The sequence below is a fragment of the Dama dama genome, chromosome 33 (assembly GCF_033118175.1).
Source record: "Dama dama isolate Ldn47 chromosome 33, ASM3311817v1, whole genome shotgun sequence".
Classification (NCBI taxonomy): Eukaryota; Metazoa; Chordata; class Mammalia; order Artiodactyla; family Cervidae; genus Dama; species Dama dama.
This window is the reverse complement of record NC_083713.1, coordinates 4201626-4216661: the sequence shown is the minus strand read 5'-3', so window position 1 is coordinate 4216661 and position 15036 is coordinate 4201626. Positions and strand designations below refer to the sequence as shown.

The 15036-nt window shown below is 37.5% G+C and overlaps 1 protein-coding gene across 4 annotated transcripts in view; it reads left to right on the top strand.

The window, feature by feature from the left end:
• Positions 1-15036, top strand: part of TUBGCP5 (tubulin gamma complex component 5) — a 72114-nt gene that overhangs the window by 27178 nt on the left and 29900 nt on the right. For all 4 annotated transcript variants that reach the window (XM_061135483.1, XM_061135484.1, XM_061135482.1 and 1 more), the window contains 7 exons: positions 6447-6536; positions 6986-7079; positions 7558-7804; positions 9513-9715; positions 10862-10977; positions 12807-13075; positions 14210-14408. In XM_061135483.1, the coding sequence (XP_060991466.1) occupies positions 6447-6536; positions 6986-7079; positions 7558-7804; positions 9513-9715; positions 10862-10977; positions 12807-13075; positions 14210-14408 (1218 nt within the window). The remainder of the gene's footprint in view (positions 1-6446; positions 6537-6985; positions 7080-7557; positions 7805-9512; positions 9716-10861; positions 10978-12806; positions 13076-14209; positions 14409-15036) is intronic.

Below are 15036 nucleotides of genomic sequence, written 5' to 3'. Positions count from 1 at the left end.
CATTTGGCCTTTTTGCTTCCTTCGCTTAGTATGATGGCCTCTGGGTCTGTCCACGCTGCTGCAGATGGTGGTCTTTATGGTTGAATGATATTCCAATTAGTGTGTATGTGTACCACTTCTCTATCCATTCATTTGTCAATGGACCTGTAGGTTGATTCCATGTCTTGGACTATTCCATGTCTTGTACTACTGTAAATAGTACTGCTATGAACATTTGAGTACATGTATCTTTTCAAATTAGAGTTTTCTATGGATATATGCCCAGGAGTGGAATACAGGATTATATGGTAACTCTGTTGTTAATTTATAAGGAACCTCTATACAGTTCTCTTTAGTGGCTGCAGCAGTTTGTATTCCCACCACCGGTGGAAGAGGGTTCCTTTTTCTCGGCACCCTTTCCAACATTTATTATTTGTAGACTTTTTAATGATCGCCATTCTAAGTGGTATGATCTGATGCCTCATTGTAGTTTTGTTTTGCATTTCTCTAATAATTAGCAGTATTGGGCATCTTTTCATATGTCTGTTGCCCATCTGTGTATCTTCTTTGGAGAAATGTCTGTTTAGGTTTTCTGCCCATTTTTTGATGGTTTGTTTGTTTTTTAATACTAAGGTATAGGAGCTGATTATAGACTTTGGAAATCAATCCCTAATCAGTTGCTTTATTTGCAAATGTTTCTTCCCAGTTGCTCAGTTACCGTTTTGTTTTGTTTATGGTTTCCTTTGCTGTGCAAAAGGTTTTAAATTTAATTATGTATCATTTATTGGTGTTTGTTTTTATTTTCATTACTCTAGGAGACAGATACAACAAAATATTACTGAGATTTTTGTCTGAGAATATTTCAATATGTTGTCTTCTATGAGTTTATGATATCATCTCTTATACTTAGGTCTTTAATCCATTTTAAGTTTATTTGTGTATATGGTGTTAGAGAATGTTCTGATTTCATTCTTTTACATCAGCTATCCAGTTTTCCAAGCACCACTTATTGAAGAGACTGTTTTTTCTGCATTGTTTATTCTTATCTCCTTTGTTGTAGATTAATTGACCGTAGTGTGTGGTTTCGTTGACCTGTATGTAAATTTTTATGTTAGTACCATGCTGTTTTGATTACTGTACCTTTGTGGTATAGTCTGAAGTCCTCCAGCTCCATTTTTCTTTCTCAAGATTGTTTTGACTATTTTGGGTCTTTTGTGTTTCCATACAAATTTTAAGACTTTTGTTCTGTGAAAAATGCCATAGGTGATTTGATAGGGATTGCATAGAACCTGTAGATTGCCTTGGGTACTATGGTCATGTTAACAATATTGATTCTTCCAATTCAAGAACACTGTATATCTTTCCAGCTGTTTGAGTTGTTTTAAATTTCTTTCATCAACATCTTTACAGTTTCAGAGTACAGGTCTTTTGCCTCCTTAACTGGGTTTATTCCTAAATATTTTAGTCATTTGATGCAGTGGTAAATGGGATTGTTGCCTTGCTTTCTCTTTCTGACATTTTGTTGCTAGTGTATAGAAATGGAACATATTTCTGTATATTAATTTTGTATTCAGCAACTTTACTGAATTTATTGATAAGCTGTAGTAGTTTTCTGGTGGCATCTTTTAGATTTTCTATGTATTGCATCATGTCGTCTACAAACAGTGACAGTTTTACTTCTTTTCCAATTTTGATTCCTTTTATTTTTTTCTTCTCTGAATGGCATAGCTAGGACTTCCAAAACTATGTTGAATAAAAGTGGCAAGAGTGAACATCCTTGTCTTTTTCCTGATCCTAGAGGAATGCTTTTAATTTTTCACCTCTGAGTATAATGTTAACTGTGGGTTTGTTCATAATATGACTTTTATTATATTAAGGTGTGCTCCTTTTATGCCCACTTTCTGAAGAGTTTTTATCATATTTTGATGTTGAATTTTATCAAAGATTTTTTCTTCATCAATTGAGATGATCATATGGTCTTTATTTTGTTTGTTAATGTGGTGTATCACATTGACTGATCTGCAGATACTGAGAAATCTCTTGTATCCCTGGAATAAATACTACTTAATCATGATATTTGATCCTCTAAATGCATTGTTCAAGTCAGTTTGCTAATATTTTGTTGAGGACTTTTGTATTAATAATCTGCATTCATCACGTGATGGCCTGTAATTTTCTTTTTTTGTGGGATATCTTTGTCATATCAGGGTGATGGTGGCTTCATAGAGTGAGGTCAAAAGTGTTGCTTCCTCTGCAATTTTGTTGGCATAGTTTCAGAAGGATAGATGTTAACTCTTCTCTAAATGTTTGGTAGAGTGCACCTGTGAAGCCATCTGGTCCTGGTCTTTTGTTTGTTGGGACTTTTTCTGAGTACTGATCCAACTTAATTACTGGATGTTTGTTTGTTCATGCTTTCTATTTCTTTGTGATTCAGTCTTGGGAGATTGTACATTCCCGGGAACTTGTCCATTCCTGCTGGGTTGTTCATTTTGTTCGCATGTAGTTGCTCATAGTATTGTCTCGTTACCCTTCATATGTCTGTGGTGTCAGTTTTAACTTCTCCCTTTTCATTTCTGACTTTATTGATTTGGGCCTTCTCTCTGTTTTGTTTTGGTTGTGTGTGTGTGTGTGTGTGTGTGTGTGTGTGTGTGTGTTTCCCCCACTGAGTCTGATTAAATAGAGGTTTGTCAAACTTGTTTTCTTTTCAAGGAACCAGCTCTTAGTTTCATTGGTCTTCTTTATTTCTTTGTCTCTATTTCATTTATTAAAAGTCTCCCATCATTATTGTGTTACTGTCAATATCTTCTTTTAGATCTGTTAACATTTACTTTATGGTTTCTTTCCTTATACTAATTTTGTGTTTTATTTGCTCGTCTTTTTCTAGTTCCTTTAGGTGCAAGGTTAGATTGTTGGAGATTTTTCTTTCTTCCTGAGTTAGGTTTGCATCACTGTAAACTTTTGTCTTCGAACTGAAATGTCCAGTAAATAGACTTTGGATTAATATGTTTGTGTTTTCATTTGTCTCCAGGTATTTTTTTATTTCCTCATTGATTTCATCAGCGACCCATGACCCACTTTTTTTTTTTTTTTGCCGCTTTTTTTTTTCTCATTGTTGATCGCTAGTCTCGTAGCATTGTGGTTGAAAAAGATGCTTGATATGATTTCTGCTTAATTTACCGAGTCTTGCTTTGTGGCCCAGCATGTGATCTGTCCTGGAGAATGTTCCATGTGCAGTTGAAAAGAATGTGTGTTCTACTGCTTTCAAATGGAATGTTCTATAAATATCAGTAAGGTGATCTACTGTAATGTGTAACTTAAGGCGCATGTTTCCCTGTTTATTTTCTGTCATGATGCTCTGTCCATTAATATAAGTGGGTATTAATGTCTCCCATTATTATTGGGTTACTATCAATTCTCCTTTTAGATTTGTTAACATTTTAGTTGTACATTCAGGTACTTTTATGTTGGCTGCATATATGTTTACGCAGCCATTATATCTTATTGGATAGATCTTTTGGTCGTTGTGTAATGTCCTTTGTCTCTTGTAACTCTTTATTTTAAAGTCTGTTTTGTTTCACATAAGTGATGCTACATCAGCTTTCTGTTGATTTCCATTTTCATGGAATACATTTTTGCATCCCATCACTTTTAATGTGTGTCTCTATATCTGAAGTGAGTCTCTTGTAGGCAGAATGTATATAGGTCCTGTTTTTGTACCTGTTCATCCAGACTGTGTTTTTTGGCTGGAGCATTTAGTCTGCTTACATTTAAGGTAATTATCAATATGTATGTTTCTATTGCCAGTTTATTAACTGTTTTGGATTTCTTTCTGTAGGTCTTTCCCCCCCCCCCACCCCTTTCTTTTGTTCTCTTATGATTTGATGACTATCTTTAATGTTATGTGTGGATATCTTTTTCCTTCTTTTGTGTATGCCTATTATAGATTTTTGTTTTGCAGTTACTATGAGGTTTTTGTATAGCAGTCTGTATACATACATGCTTGTTTTAAATTGCTGATCTGTTCATTTCAAATGCATTTTAGATACCGTGCATTTGTATTCTCTTCCCTTCTGCCTTGCAGATTTTCTGCTGAAAAATAAGCTGATAGCATTATAGGAGTTCCCTGTATGTTATTGTTGCTTTTCCGTTGTTCCTTTTCTTACTCTATAAGTTTTTGTCACTTTGATTACAGTATGTCTTGGTGTGTTCCTCTGTGAGTTAATCCCGTATGAAACTCTGTGCTTCTTGGACTTGGGTGACTATTTCCTTTCCCAAGTAGGAAAGTTTTCAGCTATTACCTCTTCAAATTTTTTTTTTCAAGCCCTTTACTCTCATCTCATTTCGGGGCCTCTATCCTGTAAATATTAGCACACTTGGTGTTGGCCCAAAGGTCTCTTAAAAACTGATCTCCTATCATTTTATTCTTTTTTCTGTCCAGCAGCAGTGATTTCCACTACTCTGTCTTCCAGCTCACTTATCTGTTTTTCTGCCTCATTTGGTCTACTGTTCATTCCTTCTAGTGTAATTTTCAGTTACTGTATTTCTCAATTCTGTTTGGTTGTTCCTTATATTGTCTCACTTTTTTCCTAAAAACTTCTAATTTCTTTCTCTGTACGTCCATTCTCCTTTCACATCCTCTGATCATCTTTACAATCATTACTTTTAACTCTTTCTTGGATGAATTCTATATCTCTATGTCACTTACTGTTATGGGGTTTTATCTTATTCCTTCATCTGAAACATAGTCCCTCTATCACCTCATTTTGTTTAAATTGCTATTTATATTTTTATGAACATGGTAGGTTAGTTACATTTTTAAACCTTGTAGAAGTGACCTTCTATAAGAAATGTCCTGTGTGCCCCAACAGTGCACTCCCCTCTTAGCATACAAGGGCCGGGGCTAGCTGGTCCCAGGGTATTGTCTGGCTTGCATTTGTGGACTCAGTGTACAGGCTGCAGGACTGTGATTTTCTTGCTTGTGATGTCTGTCCCCTGGTGGGTAAGGCTGGTCTAGAGGCTTGTGCAGGCTTCCTGCAGGAGGGGCTGGTGCCTGCCCCCTGGTGGGTAGAACTGGGTCTTGTCCCTCTTGTTGGCAGGGTCATATCCTAGGGCATGTCTAGAAATGGTTTGGGCTCAGGAAGTAGAAGTCTTTGGGTAGCCTGCCTCCTGGTGGGTGAGGCTGTATCCCTGCCCAGTTTGTTACTTTGCTTGAGGTGTCCCTGCACTCCCTGGAGTCTATAGACTGTTGGCTAGGGCCAGGTCCTTGTGCCAAAATGTCAGCCTCCACGAGAGCTTATGCAGGTGAACATTCCCTGATATATCCACCACCAGTGTCTGTCCCCAGTGTGAGCCACCAACCATCTCCCGCCTCCCCAGGAGACCCTCCAAGACCAGCAAGGTCTGGCCCAGGTTCCTATCATATTGCTGCTTTTGTCCTCAGTCTTGGTCTGCTTGAGATTTTGTGTGTGTCTTTAAGAATAAGTCTGTATTTCCCTCAAGGCTACGGAGATCCTGCAGTCATGCCCCACTAGCCTTTGAAGCTAAATGTTGTCCTCTTTCTGGTGCCAGGCATCCAGCAAAGGCTCACATGTGGGAGGACCTCTGTAATAATTCTCCAGTTTGTGGGTCACCTACCTGGGGGTTAAATGGATTTGATCATATTGCAAGTCTACCTCTCCTACCTGTTTTGTGGTTCCTTCTTTAATATTTTCTGGTATGTTCCAGTGTTTTTCATCAGGTTTTCTTTCTGCAGTAAGGTGTCATTTTGGTGTGCTTAGGAGAGGATGTTATAAGCTTAAGTTCCTACTCTGCTGTCTTGGCCACTCTCCTCAGTCACTTATTCTTTATAATTTACACTTGCCACTTACCCTGCGGTCATTTCCTCTACTGTCTAGGTCTCTTTGCCTAATGAGCAGCAAGCCAAATTCTGAAACACCAAGGTTGCAGCAGAGAAGGGTTTAGTCCCAAGGCAGCCAAATGAGAGGGGAAAACAGATCTCAAATTTTCTTGAAATTCTTGTCAATTTCATTTAAATTGATAAATTTAGCTTTTAATTAATTAATTATTTTATTTAATTTCATAATGAAGTTATTATTTAACTATAGTCTGTCTTTGATTTGTTTATTTTCAAAGTGAATGGATTGATATACTTTAGGCCATTTATTTGATTTCTGCTTTCATGCACTTACTGTAAAAATAGTTAACAATTTTTCCCAAAACAACAATTCATAATTTAAAATATTTGCTTAAATCAGCAATAAACAACAGAAATACTCTGAAAGTGCTTCTCTGAGAATATTTCAGTTGACTTGTGAAAATCAATATGGGAGGAAATTTAAAGCATGCGTTATTTATTAGCTTATTGAGTACTTGTTAAATTGCTAGTAAATTACTTATATTCTTTGAGACTTCTGACTTTACTTCATGAGACATCTTTTCATTGGCATTTGATGTTTGTTATCTAATAGGGACCAACATTTGTACAGCAGTGACCCGTTATATGTTCCAGATGACAGAGTTTTTGTTACTGAAACACAGGTTATTCGGGAAACCCTATGGTAAGATCCTTAACCTAATTCATAGTCTAAAGACTTTATTAATGAGAAGCAGAATTTGGGTTTTTTAAAGAAGGGTGTTTGAGGGTGTTTCACATGCGTATTAAAAGTAGGCCTTTGGACCTGAACCCAAAACAGGTCCTTAGGCCTCATCTAGTGCTGCTACCTGTGAGATTCCCAGGTTCTGGTTCCCAAAAGTGGGAAGATGTGTTTTGACCATCACCTATGTGGGGAAATGCTTTAACAACACTTTTTGGACTTTTTTAAAGATGAAATTAGAATATGTTGAGTCTTAAAATAATCAGATAAAAAGATTGATGTCTTTTATTTTCTAATTATCTTACCTCTTTGCCCTCCCTCACCTTTCTCTTCAGAATCTTTATTTAAATTCCCTAGACATTACTGTAGTGAATATTTTTTAGACTTATATTCATCTTTTTATTTCATTTCAGGTTACTTTCAGGGGTAAAAAAGCTCTTTATATTTCAGTTGATTGATGGAAAAGTAACTGTGAGGAACAATATTATAGTAACTCATTTGACACATGTAAGTTATTTGTGCTTGTTGTAATCAAGATTTATATAAGCCATAGTAATGTAATTTTATAACATTTTGCAATATTGAAATTAACTACTAAATATACTTAAGTTTCAGAAGGCAAAATTAAGTTTGTGTCTTTAGAGTGCTTGGAGAATTCTTTAATATTGTCTGTGGTGTTCATGTTTAGTTTTGTGTTTTCTGTCATTTCGTGTTGGGAAAGCTGTCTGCTGTAATTTTTTGCCTGTAGTACATATACCTTTTGTTTGTGTGTTTTGAAACAGTGTAAGCCACAGTTGTATATCATATAAAATTTAATCCTGTGCTGTTTCCTCTGAATGTAAAGCTAGATATTCACTGTGTCACTGTGTCTGTTGATGCGCACACTGTCTCAGGCAGTCAGAAGGGAACACCTTGTGGGGAGGGGAGCTCTCACTGGAACCCCCGAGGAGTCGGACTGTAAGTCTGTGGTTTGCTTCTGTTGTAGAGCTGTTTACAGTCAGTACTGGAGCAGATCGCGGCATATGGCCAGGTTGTGTTTCGACTCCAGGAATTCATTGATGAAGTCATGGGGCACAGTTCTGAAAGCATGTTACCTGGAAATGGTTCTGTTCCTAAGAAGTCAACAGAAGCGCCTTTTAGAACATACCAGGCTTTCATGTGGGCCTTATACAAATACTTCATTAATTTCAAAGAGGAACTTGCAGAAATTGAGAAGTGCATCATCAATAATGGTATTTAAATATTCTTCCTTTAATAATTGATATAAGATTTGAAATTTGCATGGCAAATAAGTAATTGTCCTGAATACACTTTTTTTTTTAATTATTTTAAATTTGTGTTTTTAAGCTGTTCATATCTCTAAAAATCCAAACAGTATAGAAAGATTTACAGCAAAAATTTTTCCTCCTGCACTGGTTCCCCAATCCAGAGGCAACCAACTGATTCATTTCTTGAGCATCCTTCCAGGTATAACTTAGACATATGAAAGCAATACATATTCATATCCACAGTCTTGTCACTACTATCTTCAAATTGTTTTCTAATTTAAATTTTGAGAATTAAATCATACAAGTATTTAATTAAAGAGCCTCCTCATTCTGGTTTTTTTTTTTTTTTTTTTCACCAACTGAGCATTTTGTTGTATGGATGTATCATAGACCAGTACCCTTTTCACAGACATTTGGGCTGTGTCTGATCTTTTCCTGTTGCCAGCTTCGGTGATAACCACTTCATATTAGTGATTGTACACATGTACAGCAAGTTACCTATAGCACAAATTCTAAGAGTGAAATTGCTAAGTCAGAAGGTATGTGATGGCATATGTGGTTTTAGTAGTTATTGTCACATTGTTCTCCGTGGAGGTATAGATAAATAACTTAAACCCTTACTGGAAATATATATGAGTGTGCATTTGTTCAGTCTTGTCAGCAGTGTTTTCAAACTTTTGGATCTTCACCAGTGTGTTAGGTGAAAATGGTAGCCCAGTGCAGGTTTTTCTCCGTTAACTTTTATATGCAACTGTTGTAAAAAATAGTACATCAAGGTCCCATGTTCACTTCACCCAGCATCCTTCGTGTTGACACTTAAAATACAGTAATCAAAACTAGGAAATTGACATTGATACAATACCATAACTAGTCTGCAGGCCTGAGATGGGTTTCACCAGTTTTGCAAGTGCTTGTATTTCAAGGAGGTAAGTCAATCTTTCTCTAGTAGTTCTTTGGCATTTTACCACATGTGTAGATTTGTATTACCACCTCCATATTTAGGATTCAGAGCTGTTCCTGACCAGGGAACTCGCTCTTGCTGCCCTTATTACTCACCCTTTTCTGCCTCCCCTCATTGAAACAGTAGCCCACTATAGTCTGTTTTATTTGCCCAGTATAGTTTTATTTTGCAGTCTTTTTTTTGTGAGGTTGAACATCTTTCAGTATGTTTAAGACTCACTTGAATTTCCTTTTCTGAATTGTCAGTTCCTTTCATTATTTTTCTGCTGAGTTGTCTTTTCCTGCTTTTAGGGAGTTCTTTCTTGGGGAAATTAGTTCCTTGTAACATGAGGTTAAAACCCACCATCCTGGACTCACCTCATGGTCCAATGGTTAAGAGTCTCCTTGCCAGTGCAGTGTACACAGGTTCAGTCCCTGGTCTGAGAAGATCCCACATGCTATGGGGCAGCTAAGCTCGTGCTCGCTAGAGCCGTTCCTCTGCGACAAGAGGAGACACCCAGTGAGAAGCCACAACTAGAGTAGTCCCTGTTTAGCGCAACTAGACAAAGGTTGCATTCAGCAACAAAGACCCAGTGCAGCCAAAAGTAATTAAAAAAAAAAAAAAACATCCTCCAGTGTTCCATGCACTTCCATTAATGGCTTAACATTTATATCACATTTTGAATGCAGATGTTTTTCCTTGCTAAGGAGTTTGATTTCTTGATATTTGCAGATACTACAATAACCCTTGCAATAGTGGTGGACAAGTTGTCACCTCGACTAGCTCAACTCAAAGTTCTGCACAAAGTGTTTAGTACTGGAGTAGCAGAAGTTCCACCTGACACTCGAAATGTTGTCCGAGCATCTCATCTGCTCAACACCCTGTACAAAGCCATTCTTGAATACGACAATGTTGGCGAAGCCTCTGAGCAAACTGTAGGTGGGACCCTTGTCTAGTCCACTGTGTGTGACTCACTCTGCTCTGCATAGTAGTGGTGGATAGCCTGTTGTAGATCTTTGTAAAAATGGTGTGTCAGACAGTTGTGAGTTTTTAAATTAGCTTCTAAATTTGAGGCTGCATAAAACTAGCTTTTCAGCTGTAATTGCCAAGCTCACCAGATGAATGTGGCAAAAATAGAGCAAAACATAAAAGCAAGATGGGAATAATACCTAGATGACTTTGATATAGATATTCACCATACCCTTTGTTAAATACAAATACAGATTTATTATATGATGTATCTAGAGTAGCCAAATTCATAGAAACAGAGAGGAGGATGAGAGTGTTTGTTACCAGGAGCTGGGGAAGAGGAGAAAAGGGGATAGGTAATGGGTACATAGTTTCAGTTTTGCAACATGCAAAAGAGTAGAAAGGTCTATTTTCACATCAGTGTGAATATACTTAAAACTGCCAATCTGTGCACTTTGGTTAAGATGGTATATTTTTTTACTGTAATTTAAAAATGCAAATCTAACTAGAGACTTTGATGTAGATAGCTGCAGGTTTGTTTAGGCACATAACTTAGGTGTTTCTAGTTTGTTGGTGTGAACCTTTTTTCCTCACCATTTTGGTACATTTCAATTAAAAGGAAGTTGATTTCTTTCATCTCTGTACTTTTTCTTTTTTATTAATAACTATAGTAGAATGAAATCACTTCCTTGTTGTTAATGGACATTTTGCTAATAGCACTATTTGGGTAGAGTTTGAATTGTCCAGTTTAGAACTGTTGTGCCTGTGTAACTTTCACTACTAAGAAAGTACTGTTGCGGACAGTATGGTTTCTCATATTTAGGTGAGGTTTTTCATAAGGATTTTATAGCATGTATTTTGGATTTTTAATTTCTTACTTTGTTTCAAAAAACATAGATGGATTTCCCTGGTGATCCAGTGGTTAAGACTCTGTGCTTCCACTGCAGGGGACGTGGTTTGATCCCCAGTTGGGGAACTAAGATCCCACGTGGCCAGTGTGGCAAAAAAAAAACCCAAACAAGAATCACTTCTTAAAAGATGCTTCAGAAATTCTTGAGCCTCATCTTATCCAAGGACGAGGGAGTTCTGAGAATGGATGTGCATTTCCTCAGGTCTCATTGCTGTTCTCCCTCTGGGTGGAGACCGTGCGGCCCTACCTGCAGACTGTGGATGAGTGGATCGTGCATGGGCACCTCTGCGACTCTGCCAGGGAGTTCATCATCCAGAGGTGAGGGAGGTGCACCAGACATTGTCTCTTCTCCCCAACATTTCCATTAGCTTCAGATGATATGGGGGGGGGGGCAGTTCCAGTAATAGAGCTGTATTGTCACCATAAGTAAGTTCTCTTGCATTTTTATATAAATAGAAGAAGGTACCAGCAGCCAGAATATTTTTTTTCCAGGTTTTATGTCAACTCACAGCTTTCCGTATTAGCAAATTGCATTTTTTGAATTATAGTATGTTTATGGATGGCTGGTATGGTGAAAGGCACACTGAGTCCTTTGAAATGAATTGTTGTTCAGTCACTAAGTCGTGACTTTGCCCCATAGACTACAGAACGCCAGGCTTTCCTGTCCTTCACTATCTCCGAGACTTGGCTCAAATTCATGTCCCCTGAGTCGGTAATGCTAGCTAACCATCTCATCCTCTGCCATCCTCTTCTTTTGCCTTCAATGTTTCCCAGCATCAGGGTCTTTTCCAATAAGTTGGCTCTTCATATCAGGTGACCAGAGTATTGGAGCTTCAGCTTCAGCATCAGTCCTTCCCATGAAAATTTAGGGTTGGTTTCCTGTAAGATTATTGGTCTGATCTCCTTGCAGTCCAGGGGGATCTCAAGAGTCTTTTCCAGCACCACAGTTCGAAAGCATCGATTCTTCGGCACTCAGCCTTCTTTATGGTCCAACACTCACTCACATCCGTACATGACTACTGGAACAACCGTAGCTTTGACTAGAAAGACCTTTGTCAGCAAAGTGATGTCTTTGCTTTTAAGTACACTGTCTAGTTTTGCCCTAGCTTTTCTTCCAAGGAGCAAGCGTCTTTTAATTTCATGACTGCAATCACCATCCACAGTGATTTTGGAGCCCACGAAAAGAAAACCTGTCACTGCTTTCAATTTTTCCCCTTCTATTTGCCATGAAGTGGTAAATTAGGTGATGTCAAATGGCTTCATTAGTGGGAATCAAGGAGAATAAATTAATGCTGAGATAAAAGATGTGAAAGTATTACCAAATATACCTCTAATATATTTATTTCTCTTAGTTAGCTATTCTTATTTTTAACCTTTTTAGTATATTATTTAATAAAACAATTAAGGAAAATCTTAATCATCATGAAATCCACTTGTGATGATTCCCCTTTACTTAATCAATTTTTCTGAACAGAATCATAGAAGCTGCAATGTAGAACTGTTTGCACTCTCTTATCTCAGTCTTAAGTTCTGCACTGTGTAGAGGTATGTGTTTTAATTAATGGCTATCCATAACTCATTAGGGAAAATAGCTTTCTTAGAGCTACAGAAAAGTAGCCCTGTTTACACAGTACTTATATAAAATGAACTGGCCGTTCTTTTATCTGAATCTTCAGTCTCTCATAATGTCCTGGTTCTTCTATTACACACGAGGATTACTGTAAAATCAGGATTCTTGCTCTCCTTAGAGGGGGATGAGTAACCCTCGTTTCATTGTTAAAACAGTCCAGCTAGGAATCTATGTGGAAAAAAAGATATCGAAGTCTGGAGTTTACTTTCATAGGAGATGGCAAAATAAGTAATTTATTCTACCTTTAAAGAAAACCAAATTAATCAAATTTTGTTTAATTCCAATTCAGGAAACTTTCTGCTTGTTAGATTTTACCAATGCCATACAGAATATTAATCCACTTTTCTATGTTAAACTGAAGTCAGGTAAGTCCCATTTTATCTAAAGATTGCATCATTTTACTAATAATTGATATTACTGTATTTTGGAATGTCTGGAAAACATGTGTAAGTTAGAGCAGGTATATTGTTTTTAAGAAAGAAAGGTTAAAATTTAAAATTCTTTTGAATCCTTGTAGAAACAAAAATGTTCCAGTGAATCACAGAGACTTCTGGTATGCAACCTACACACTATACAGTGTATCTGAAAAGACAGAAAATGAAGAAAAGATGAGTGATAATGCTAGTGCCAGTTCTGGCAGTGACCAAGGGCTCTCCAGCAGGCAGCACACCATGGTGTCCTTCCTGAAACCCGTCCTCAAGCAGATCATAATGGCCGGCAAGTCCATGCAGCTGCTGAAGAACCTGCAGTGTGCAGAGAGCACCACACGCCAGGCCACAGCCAGAGGTACCCCTTAGCGGTGGGGCAGCAGTTCCCTCTTCATGCTTGCCATCCTGAGATACGTCATTGTTTTGCACTTTGGAAATGATCCAAGCCTTTTACTTTCATGGAAATTACCACCATGTTCAAATTAATAGAGCATGCTGCTCTTGGCTGAAAATGGATCATCCTCATTGGAGACTTTGAGCATGGTGTTTGAAAGGCAGTGATGATGTGTTCCACATGCATCTTCCTTATTCTTGTTGCTTTAGGACTGGTCGTCCTAAATGCCGTAATTCTCTGGCATTTCTTAATGCATTGTAGCGTTTGGCATCTGAGGACATGAGCTCTGGCAGATAGGAATTTGTTGGTGAACAGTTCGGACTTGACCATAGATTTTGAGGAAATCTTGATATTCTTTTTTATGTTATATAAAATTTTTATTATATATGGTCTTTTTTGAGCAGTAGAATTTTAAGCTGGCAGATAGGAATTTGTTGGTGAGCAGTTCAGACTTGACCATAGATTTTGAGGCAATCTTGACATAATTTTTTATATCATACAAAATTTATATTATATGTGGTCTTTTTTGAGCAATGTAATTTAAGCAATCTACTGAAGGTTTTATCAGTTGACTAAAAAGGCTCTGAGAGGTATAGGTGTGACCTTACTTGTTTTGTTTGTAAATCACCTTAATGCTGTGTTAATTATTTTGAATTATTTTATGTCTCCTATAGTATTTTTTCACTTTGAGGAATATATCCTTTCTTACTGAATAGTAAAACATAAAGAACTTTGCAGGGCCACTGTTGGAAGTGTTTTTCCCAGTGAACTGTGACTCCTGTTAGTGTTAGCATAGTGCGGTCTAGTATGGTGGCAACTTAACTTTCAGGCGTCCTGTTTGGTCTGTTACTCTGTTCAGAAAAAAACAAGCTTGTATTTTGAATGTTTGACCATGAACTTTCCAGTTGTCTCACAGAGGGTATAAAAATGTTTAGTTGTACTAGAGGTACTATACTGTAAGGGTAACCTAACAAAACAGGGCTAGACCTTCACAGGCTGAAGGAAAAATGCCAGGCTATATTTATATAAGTTTACTTAATAATTCTTATAATTCCTTGTTTACTAAACCGTAGTTCACCTTACACATTTTTGTTTCAGATGCAGAAAGAAAAAGTCTGTATACCCTCTTTTTGGAGTCTGTACAGTCTCGTCTTCGACACGGAGAAGCCTTCACTGCACAGGCCCTCACTGAGCATCAGGCCACCAGAGAGACCCTGATAAAGATGCAGTCCATCGCCGAGCGGCATCTCGAGCTGGATGACGTTCACGATCCGCTGCTGGCAATTAATTTTGCAAGGTGTGATACATACCTGCCAGGTTTCTGATGTTTGAAATGGCAGAATCTGTTTATTTCTGCCAGGTAGGGCTTTCCAGCCTTTAAAATAGGAACCTTTATTCTCTCCTTTCTAACGAATGAAATACAAGACTATATTGTGTTCACTTGTTTCAAATGTATAATTTGGCATCCTTGTTATCTGTGAAAGTCCACAGGCTGTCCTGTGCCTTGAGCCCATGGCAGCACCGCCACTCACATGGAAGCTGCTCATAGAAGTCGTAGTCCTGGGACATGCTGAATCAGACCCTCCCTGTGTATCTTGGCACTTCAAAAAGTGTTTTTAGGTACTTAGCCTGTGGAAATAGGTTTTAATACCCACACCATAAATACCCTGTTTATTGTCTAGTGGCCATCATTCACTGTCTTCAGCCTAATGGCTAGAAAGACCTCCTCTGTACTTGGTTTTTTAGGGCGAAAGCAACTGTGTGTGGACTATTTCACACAAAGAATATTTTGAGGAAAAAGATTTCTATTTCTTTAATAATTGGCATTTTTAAGACTAAAGATAAAAATGGGACTCTGGAGTTTTGATTAAAGAGAATTCTGTTGAAATGAATGTATAGACAAGCTGTGGTATATTAAAAAGAAT